Genomic DNA, 10,065 nt, shown 5'->3' with positions numbered 1-10,065 from the left:
TGCACACGGGACACTGGAGCCCGAGGTGGCGTCACAGACGGCTCACGGCGTCCCACGTGCACACGGGACACTGGAGCCCGAGGTGGCGTCACAGATGGCTCACGGCGTCCCATGTGCACACGGGACACTGGAGCCCGAGGTGGCATCACAGATGGCTCACGGCGTCCCACGTGCACACGGGACAGTCGAGCCTGAGGTGGCGTCACAGACGGCTCACGGCGTCCCACGTGCACACGGGGACAGTCGAGCGTGAGGTGGCGTCACAGACGGCTCACAGCATCCTATGTGAACTTCTCACCCTAGCCACACTGTCTTCACCCTATTTACCCAGGAACACGCCCCAAACAGGGTAGGGAGCACATTCTAACGCCGAGAGGGAGTCTACAGTTGGCTCACCTTTGACCAGCCCATGAGAATGACCACTGAGCTTTCCAGCGGCCAGGGCTCGGGGGATGTCCCCTCCCTCGGCCACCCACCAGTACTATAAGTTCCTTACGCGCTGCACTCAGCTTCCTGGTCTATCAGCTGCCTGCCCTGCACCCTCCAAGAGTGAAGACCAGGTAAGTCTGTGGGGTGACAGCCCAGAGAACCTTCTGGTAATTGTGCAGTTCTGACACACTTGAATTACTCTGGACGATAGCACATTCCCGCCTCAAATGCTTCCCCAGCCCAGAACTTGGAGACCGTCAGTGCAGGAATGGTGCTGGAAGCCAAGGGGAGAGAGGACAGCTCGAGGCGAGGTCAGATGGCGGCCACTGCCTGGGGTGCGTGGAAGAAGAGGCAGCAAGGACGGAAGGTGGGAAAGACAAGTCAGAGAGTAAACAAGATCACGTTCAAAGGAACACAAGGGAAAATCATCCCCCGGTCCTCTGAGAACACGGTGAGGAATCAAGACATTTGAGACTCACGTGCACCCTGACATGTCCCAAGGAAGAGGGGGATGAGGAGGAGGGGCCGGAGGGGAGAAGGAAACGGGGAGAAGGAGGAGGGGGAAGAGGGAGGGGGGCTCCAGCCACTGCGTGCAGGAGCCCAGGCGTGGGGATGAAAGCCCACCAGGGCCAGCTACAGGGGTCCTTGAAGGCCATCCCTCCTTAGAGCACCTTCCCATCCAATGACACTCCTGTGGGCACACGCCTGTCCCAGCACCAGGACTGTGGGCTTCTCCTGGCAGGAGCCAGCTGGAGCGCACCTCAGTCGGCCAAGTGCCCAGCCCAGCGGACACAACAGAGCACACTCCCAGCCACACCCGCCACGCGGCCAGTGTGAAGACGGGCAGAGCACCGTCAGAGAGGGCAGAGTGCCACGGTCCCTGCACCCCGTCATGCACAGGACCCGGCAGGGAGGCCAAAGGCTGCGATGGCCCAGAAGAACTGACTGTGAGAGGGAAGGACAGACTGCAGCGATTGTTAACAGCAGGCCAGTCTGCGCATCTGAAATAAACACTTCACCGTCAAACCAAGAGACAAAGACTGACTGGGGAACCACCACGGCCCCCACCTCCTGCTGCTTCCCGGGTGGGTGGGAGGGCATTTCTGCTGTGGTCCTTGTGTCCCAGAGTGGGCAGCAGAGAAAGGCGGTGTCCTCGAGGCCAGTCTGGCCACTCTGCCTCGACATCACTGTGAGCACTGGCCAGAAAGCAGAGCGTATTTCAGAGGCGTGTTTTCCTGACATCAGGCAACCAAAGAAGAAAGACAACACACTTCAAATGGTTCACGTTTCTGTTAATGTAGAACTCCCACCCCACCCCGGCAGGGAGGCAGCACGAGGTGGGGGCCACGGCAAGGTTCCCCATTAGTCTTTGGAAATTCTCAGTAATATGGAAGCTCTTCATTACCTATCATAGTAACTGAATAAAGATATACACAACCTGTTTTTAATTAACTTTCCCTTAAGAAATTTATTACAGCACAGACCTTGGTAAACCCTGCAGACAGGTGCTACTGCCTGCCTTTGGAAGTCTGTTTCTTGAATAAAAACACATCAAGAACATGTTCAAAACAATACTAAATACACCCATTTCCTAAAACCAGCAAAGCGGAGGGAAAACACGTTAGCCACTGTTTCCCTGAGGGACAGTAATAGCTCAGGGGTAGCATTTGTGCCGTCCATGCAAGAGACCGGCCATCTCCTTCCAAAAGTCAGCCAATGAAAACTCTACAGAGCACAACAGACCAACCACGGTGCACGGGGTCACGATGAGTCAGGGCCCAACCCGACAGCAGTTAGCAACATCACGAGAAGGATGCCCTCCAAGGACGCACCTGGCTCGAAGACTCTGGTGATGTGTCAGGGGAAAGGCCTGTCTCGGGCTGTTTTACCCAGTCTATCCAAACTGTCGTTCAAACAGAACAAGGGGACACTGCGTGGTTTAAAACCAGGAGAGGTGTGCGTCAGGGTCGTATCCCTTCACCATACCTAGTCAATCTGTATGCTAGGCAAATAATCCAAGAAGCTGGACTATATGAAGAAGATCGGGGCATCAGGATTGGAGGAAGACTCATTAACAACCTGCATTATGCAGATGACACAACCTTGCTGCCAAAAGTGAAGAGGACGTGAACCACTTATTGATGAAGATCAAAGACCACAGCCTTCAGTATGGATTACACCTCAACAGAAAGAAAACAAAAGTCCTCACAACTGGACCAATAAGCAACATCGTGAAAAACGGAGAAAAGGTTGAAGTTGCCAAGGATTCATTTTACTTGGATCCACAATCGACGCCCATGGGAACAGCAGTCACGAAATCAAACGATGTCTTGCCCTGGGCTACAAAATACTGCTTAAAAGTGCTGAAAAGCAAAGATGTCCTGTGAGGGCTAAGGTGTGCCTGACCCAAGCCATAATATTTTCAACTGCCTCATATGCATGGAAAAGCTGGACAATGATTAAAGAAGACCAAAGGATTATTGATGTCTTTGAATTACGGTGTTAGCAAAGAATATTGACAACCCTTAACAAGATGAATTGACACAGCGACTGAAACAATGGACTTGAACACAGCAACGACTGTGAGAACAACGCAGGACTGGGCAGTGCTTCGTTCTGTTGTACATCGGGTCACTAGGAGTCAGAATCGACTTGACACACCTAACAACAACAAATCGCAAACTGACAGAAAGATGTGGACATCTGTATCTGAGGGAGAAACGTCTGCCATTCCCTCATCCAGAGGTGGAGCTTCCAAAGGGAGATATTCTCTCCTTAGGTGTCTCAGCACAATCAGAAGTTGATTTTGAAACATGAGGTAGTAACACCAACTAAGAACCATCTTCTCGTTTAACTCTACCACAAACCATTGTGGATTTTCACATACTACAAAGAGAGTGAAAATGGCAAAGTCCTTGAAGAGATATTCTAATGGCAAATTCTGGATGCACTGTGAATTGTTAAGTCAATTTGGAGTATTTTTCCCATTACACACACCGTTCGTCAACTGACTGCTCAGGACACCATAATTATACCCATTTTGTGTTAAATTAAGTAGCAAAATGATAAAGTGGCTTCTCCTTTCTTCGATCTAGATCATGTCCCTAACTGAGCCACAGAGCACACGTCCCCAATGCCCAGGGGAGCCCCTCTGTCTGGGTCTGATCCATGAGTGGTCTGGCCCCGGACCATCAGAACAGTCCTGTTTTCCTGACAGCAGCTCATGCCTCCCGGTCACTCACGACCAACGAGACACAAAACCCAAGAGCTCCCCTGGCAGATCCGGGACTGCTGATGAATCTCGCGCATCCATTTTGTGACTCCAATTAAAACCACCCTTTTTGTTTTTCTGTAAGGAACTGGAGACAAGCAAGGTACTGCTATCAGGGGAATTTCACCATTATTTGTTTGCAAATGTATTCATTTATTAAAAAATAAAAATCTGCGAACCAGTCAGGGTGACAAACATTTCCTCCTACACAGCATCCAGGCTAAAGTATTTCAACGGGCATATGAGAAAAGAAAAAAGGATGCCCACCTGTCTATACGTATCTTGGTGAACTTCATCATTCCTGGAATCATAATACTGCTCGACAAAAGCAAAATATTCTTTTTGTTTTCTCTGGAGAGTGGCTGGTCTTCGGTCTACATTGGCAGGAAGGTAGCCCTGGTGAGAAAGAAAAGCACTTCTGGTTACTGCTAACTCATGCAGTCTCTAATAAAAGTTTGAAATCAAAAACTCTTGAACAAACTTTGCATTCTGAAATTTCACAGGGAGGGGAGCACAAGTAAATGACTTGAGAAAAAGGAACAGACATAAAGAAGCCAGCTATACTGCTAACATCTCTCCCACTACCACTGAGCAAGGCCAAGGACCAGGCCCTTTGCAGCCGCCACCAAATCAATCAACTGTGCTCACAGCCATACAAGAGCCGGACTGGAATCTCTCCGTCAGGCATGTATTTAATACTCTCCTAGGACAACATTTAGACATGAAACAAACCCTTCTCCAAATGCCTCATACATCATGAAGAACTAGGAGTCTATATGATCTTACAACCCAAGAAAGAAAAAAAATACACATATATATCATCTCTGTATACTTTATATACATATATATATCTCTTATGTATTATACACACACACACACACACACACACACCCTCTCCTCACTTATCAACATGGTTAGGTTCCAAAGACCAGGTCGTTATATGAAATTGGCATTACGTGAAAATGGAGGATGATACCATTAGATCACAAAATGGAGGATGACTACATCATTACATCACTGCCAAACTGCATTATTACATAACTGCCGAACCACTGAGAAATTGGGCTCAGCAAAGTTGACACATAACCTTAACCATTATACACATAACCTTAAAAACTAGAGCCAGCATTACTCTCGTCTCGCACCTTGGGATTCGTTACTACCACATGTACATCGTTAATGTGCAAAGTATTTGGACAGCAGATTTTTTATTACAGTCATTAATGCAAACTGTCAGATAACGAGATTGTCAATAAGCGAGGAGAAGGTATACAGTTGTTGTGTGCAGTCGAGTCCATCTCGACTCATAGAGACCCTACAAGACAGAGCAGAACTGCACTATATGGTTTCCAAGGCTATAAATATTTACAGAAGTAGACTGCCACATTTTTTCCCACAGAGGTAGTGGGTTTGAACCAATGACCTTTCAGTTAACAGCCAAGCTCTTAACAACTGCACTCTCTCTTTCTGTATATGCATTGCTGTTGTTGTTAGGTGCCATCGAGTCAGTTACGACTCATACATGTGTGCGTGCGTGTGTGTGTGTGTGTGTGTGTGTGTATTGTTGCTGTTACATGACTTGGAGCTGGTTCTGACTTGGTGACCCTATGTACAACAGAACAAAACACTGCCCAGCCCAGCGCCATTCTCATGATCATTGTTATGCTTGAGCCCACTGTTGCAGCCACTGTGTCAACCCACCTCATTGAGGGTCTTCTTCTTTTCTGCTGACCCTCTACCAAGCATCATGTCCTCCTCCAGGGACTCATGCCTCCTGATAACATGTCCAAAGTAATGAGAAACAAACTCTCGCATCCTCACTTCTAAGGGGCATTCTGGCTGTACTTCTTCCAAGACAGATTTGTTCATTCTTCTGGCAGTCCACGGTATATTCAATATTTGTCGCCAATATCATAATTCGAAGGCATCAGTTCTTCTTTGGTCTTCCTTATTCTTTGCCCAGCTTTCACATGCTTATGAGGCGATTGAAAACATCATGGTTTGGGTCACATGCACCTTGGTCTAAAGGTGATATCTTTGTTTTCCAACACTTTAAACAGATCTTTTACAGCAGACTTGCCCAGTGCAATGCATCTTTTCATTTCTTGACTGCTGCTTCCATGTGTGTTGATTGTGGATCCAAGTAAAATGAAATCCTTGACAACGTCAATCTTTTTCCCATTTATCATGATGTTGCTTACTGGTCCAGTTGTGAGGATTTTTGTTTTCTTTATGTTAAGGTGTAATCCATACTGAATGCTGTGGTCTTTGATCTTCATCAGTAAATGCTTCAAATCCTCTTCACTTTCAACAAGCAAGATTGTGTCATCTGCGTAATACAGGTTGTTAATAAGTCCTCCTCCAATCTTGATGCCCTGTTCTTCTTCATATAGTCCAGCTTCTCAGATTATTTGCTCAGCATTCAGATTGAATAGGTATGGTGAAAAGATACAACCCTGACGCACACCTTTCCTGACTTTAAACCACGCAGTATCCTCTTGTTCAGTTCGAACAACTGCCTCTTGATCTATATACAGGTTCCTCACAAGCACAATCAAGTGTTCTGGAATTCCCATTCTTCACATTGTTATCCATAATTTGTTATGATCCACACAGCTGAATGTCTTTGCATAGTCAATAAAACACAGGTAAACATCTTTCTGGTATTCTCTGCTTTCAGCCAGGATCCATCTGACATCAGTAGTGATATCCCTGCTTCCACGTTCTATTCTGAATCAGGCCTGAATTTCTGGTAGCTCTCTGTCAATGTACTACTGCAGCTGCTTTTGAATGATCTTCAGCAAAATTTTACTTGCATGTGATATTATTGATACTGTTTAATAATTTCTGCTTTCAGTTAGATCACCTTTCTTGGGAACAGGCATAAATATGGATCTCTTCTAGTAGGTTGGCTAGGTAGCTGTCTTCCAAATTTCTTGGCATAAATGAGTGATCAGTTCCAGCGCTGCATCCATTTGTTGAAACATCTCAATTGGTATTTCATCAATTCCTGGAGCCTTGTTTTTCGCCAGTGCCTTCAGTGCAGCTTGGACTTCTTCTTTCAGTACCATCGGTTCTTGATCATATGTTACCTCCTGAAATGGCTGAACATTGACCAATTCTTTTTGGTTTAGAGACTGTGTATTCCTTCCATCTTGTTTTGATGCCTCCCGCATCATTTAATATTTTCCCCATAGTATCCTTCGATATTCTACTCAAGGCTTGAATTTTTTCTTCAGTTCTTTCAGCTTGACAAATGTCGAGCGTGTTCTTCCGTTTCAGTTTTCTAACTCTAGGTCTTTTCATACGTCATTATAACACTTTACTCTGTCTTCTCGAGCTGCCTTTTGAAATCTTCAGTTCAGCTCTTTTACTTCATCATTTCTTCCTTTCGCTTTAGCAACTCGACATTCAAGAGCAACTTTCAGAGTCTCTTCTGACATCTATTTTGGTCTTCTCTTTCTTTCCAGTCTTTTTAATGACCTCTTGCTTTCTTCATGTATGATGTCCTTGATGTCATTCCACAATTCATCTGATCTTCAGTCATTAGTGTTCAATGCGTCAAATCTGTTCTTGAGATGGTCTCTAAATTCAGGTAGGATACACTCAAGGTCATACTTTGGCTCTCATGGCCTTTTTAAAACTTTCTTCAGCTTCAACTTGAGCTTGCATATGAGCAACTGGTAGTTTGTTCCGCAGTCGTCCCCTGGCCTTGTTCTGACTGAAGATATTAAGATTTTCCATCATCTCTTTATACAGATGTAGTTGATTTGATTTTTGCGTATTCCACCTGGCAAGGTCCGTGTGTATAGTCGTCATTATGTTGTTAAAAAAAAGGTATTTCCAGTGAAGAAGTCATTGATCTTGCAAAATTCTATCCTGCAATCTCTGGCATCGTTTCTGTCACCAAAGTCATATTTTCCAACTACTGATCCTTCTTCCTTGTTTCCAACTTTTGAATTCCAATCACCAGTAATTATCAATGCATACTGATTGCATGTTTGATCAATTTCAGACTGCAGAAGCTGGTAAAAATCTTCAATTTATTCATCTTTGGTGTTAGTGGCTGATGCGTAAGTTTGAATAATACTCGTATCAACTGGTCTTCCTTGTAAGCATATAGATATTATCCTATCACTGACAGTGTCGTACTTCAGGATAGATCTTGAAGTGTTCTTTTTGACGAGGAATGCAACACCATTTCTCTTCAAGTTGTCATTCCCATCATAGTAGACCATATGACTGTCTGATTCTAAATGGCTAATACCAGTCCATTTCAGCTCACTAATGCCTAGGATATTGATCTTTATGCGTTCCATTTCATTTTTGATGATTTCCAATCTTCCTAGATTCATACTTCGTACAGTCCAGGTTCTGATTATTAATGGATGTTTGCAGCTGTTTCTTCTCATTTTGAGTCATTCCACATCAGTAAAAGAAGGTCCTGAAAGCTTGACTCCATCTATGTCATTAAGGTCGACTCTACTTTGAGGAAGCAGCTCTTCCCCAGTTGTATTTTGAGTGCCATCCAACCTGACGGACTCATATCAGACAATGTTCTGTTGCTATTCATCCAGTTTTCTCTGGTTAATTCTTTTCAGAAGTAGACCACTGGGTCCTTCTTCCTAGTCTGTGTTAGTCTGGAAGCTCAGCTGAAACCTGTCCTCCATAGGTGACCCTGCCACTATTTGAATACTGGTGGCACAGCTTCCAGCATCACAGCAACACACAAGCCCCCACCATATGATAAACTAACAGATGCATGTTATGTACATATGTATGTATTAAAATATAGCTAAGTTTTTATGTAATGTTTCCAACACCCAAAGACAAGTAAAGATTGGATTTATAAAGACATTGATAATAAAAAGCAGTCATAATGAAAACTTAAAAAAAAAAGAAAAAAGGTACGTGACTTAACGTCAGAACGAGACCTCGTCGTAAGTCAGGGAATACCTGTACCACTGCTTAAGCCATTCACTTCCTGACAAACATGTGGGTTGTTTCCAGATTTTCGCAATTATGAATAAAGCTTGCTATAAATATTCTTGTACGAGATCTTTTTGTACATACCCTTTGATGATCAAATGCCTAGGAGTAGCCATACTGGATCATAATGTAGGTGTGTGTTTCACTTTCTAAGAAACTACCAGAGCTTTTTCCAAAGAGATACGCCATTTTATGTTCCAACCAATAGTGTCCGAGAATTCTGGTTGTTCACAGCTCTCAACACTTGGCTTTGTCAATCTTTCAAATATTAGCCATCCTATGGGCTGTGGTTTTGGATTGCATTTCCCTAATGATTAAGGACTGACCTGAGCATCTCTTCATGTGCACATTTACCACTCCCATTGCTTCTCTGGTGAAGACTCTTCAAATCCTGCCCATTTTTTAGTTGGGTTGTTTGTCTTCTTGCTGAGTTTTGTGAGTTCTTTATACATTTTAGATACAAGTCTTTCTTGCCATGTATGTGCATTGTGCACATGTTCTCCTAGTCTGGGGTATCCCTTCTTATCTGAATAGTAGCTCAAACAGCAGAAGTCTGAAATCTTCGTGAAGTCCAATTTATAGCTTTTTCTGTTGTAGTTAGTGCTTTTTATTCCTGTGTAAGAAAGATTTTCTCTTTGTTTTTTCCTACAGGTTTTAAAGTCTTGCCTTGCTGCCTCCTGCTCATCCCTGGAGTGCCTCTTCACTGAGGCTGAACTGACCGGTCCTGTGGACCCCAGCAGCACCTGGCACAAAGCTCCCTCAGAGCCGCCCCACACCACGCCAGCCACATGGCAGATGCCCAAACGTCTGCTGAGTGAACTAATCTGTGAGTGAGTGAGGAGGCAGGAGGTGGGGGAGTCGGGGGTGGGAGGGCAGGTGGGTTGGCGAGTGCGTGAGCGGGTCGGTGGTTGAGCGAGTGGTTGGGTGAGTGAATGAGTGGGTGGGTGCTGTGGATTGAATTGTGTCCCCCAAAAGTATGTGCCAACTTGACTGGGCCATGATTCCCAGTATTGTGTAATTGTCCACCATTTTGTCATCTGATGTGATTTTCCTATATGTTGTGAATCCTACCTCTATGATGTTAATGAGGCAGGATGAGAGGCAGTTATGTTAATGAGGCAAGACTCAATCTACAAGATTAGGTTGTGTCTTAAGTCAGTCTCTTTCGAGATACAAAAGAGAGAAGCAAGCAGAGAGACAGGGGACCCTAATACCACCAAGACAGCAGCACCAGGAGCAGTGTGTGTCCTTTGGACCTGGGGTTCCTGCTCTGAGAAGCTCCTAGATCGGGGGAAGACTGATAATGAGGCCCTTCCCCCAGAGCCAAGAGAGAGAGAAAACCTTCCCCTGGAGCTGGCGCCCTGAATTCAGACTTC

General features: G+C 45.2%; 1 protein-coding gene across 2 annotated transcripts in view; it reads right to left on the bottom strand.

The window, feature by feature from the left end:
* Nucleotides 1–10,065, bottom strand: part of TBC1D22A (TBC1 domain family member 22A) — a 430,744-nt gene that overhangs the window by 288,768 nt on the left and 131,911 nt on the right. For both annotated transcript variants that reach the window (XM_004380015.3, XM_023734625.1), the window contains exon 6: nucleotides 3,968–4,096. In XM_004380015.3, the coding sequence (XP_004380072.1) occupies nucleotides 3,968–4,096 (129 nt within the window). The remainder of the gene's footprint in view (nucleotides 1–3,967; nucleotides 4,097–10,065) is intronic.

The sequence above is a fragment of the Trichechus manatus genome, unplaced genomic scaffold (assembly GCF_000243295.1).
Source record: "Trichechus manatus latirostris isolate Lorelei unplaced genomic scaffold, TriManLat1.0 scaffold00069, whole genome shotgun sequence".
NCBI classification, from domain to species: domain Eukaryota; kingdom Metazoa; phylum Chordata; class Mammalia; order Sirenia; family Trichechidae; genus Trichechus; species Trichechus manatus.
Note: the sequence above shows the minus strand (reverse complement) of the source record. Positions and strands in the feature narration are given on the sequence as shown.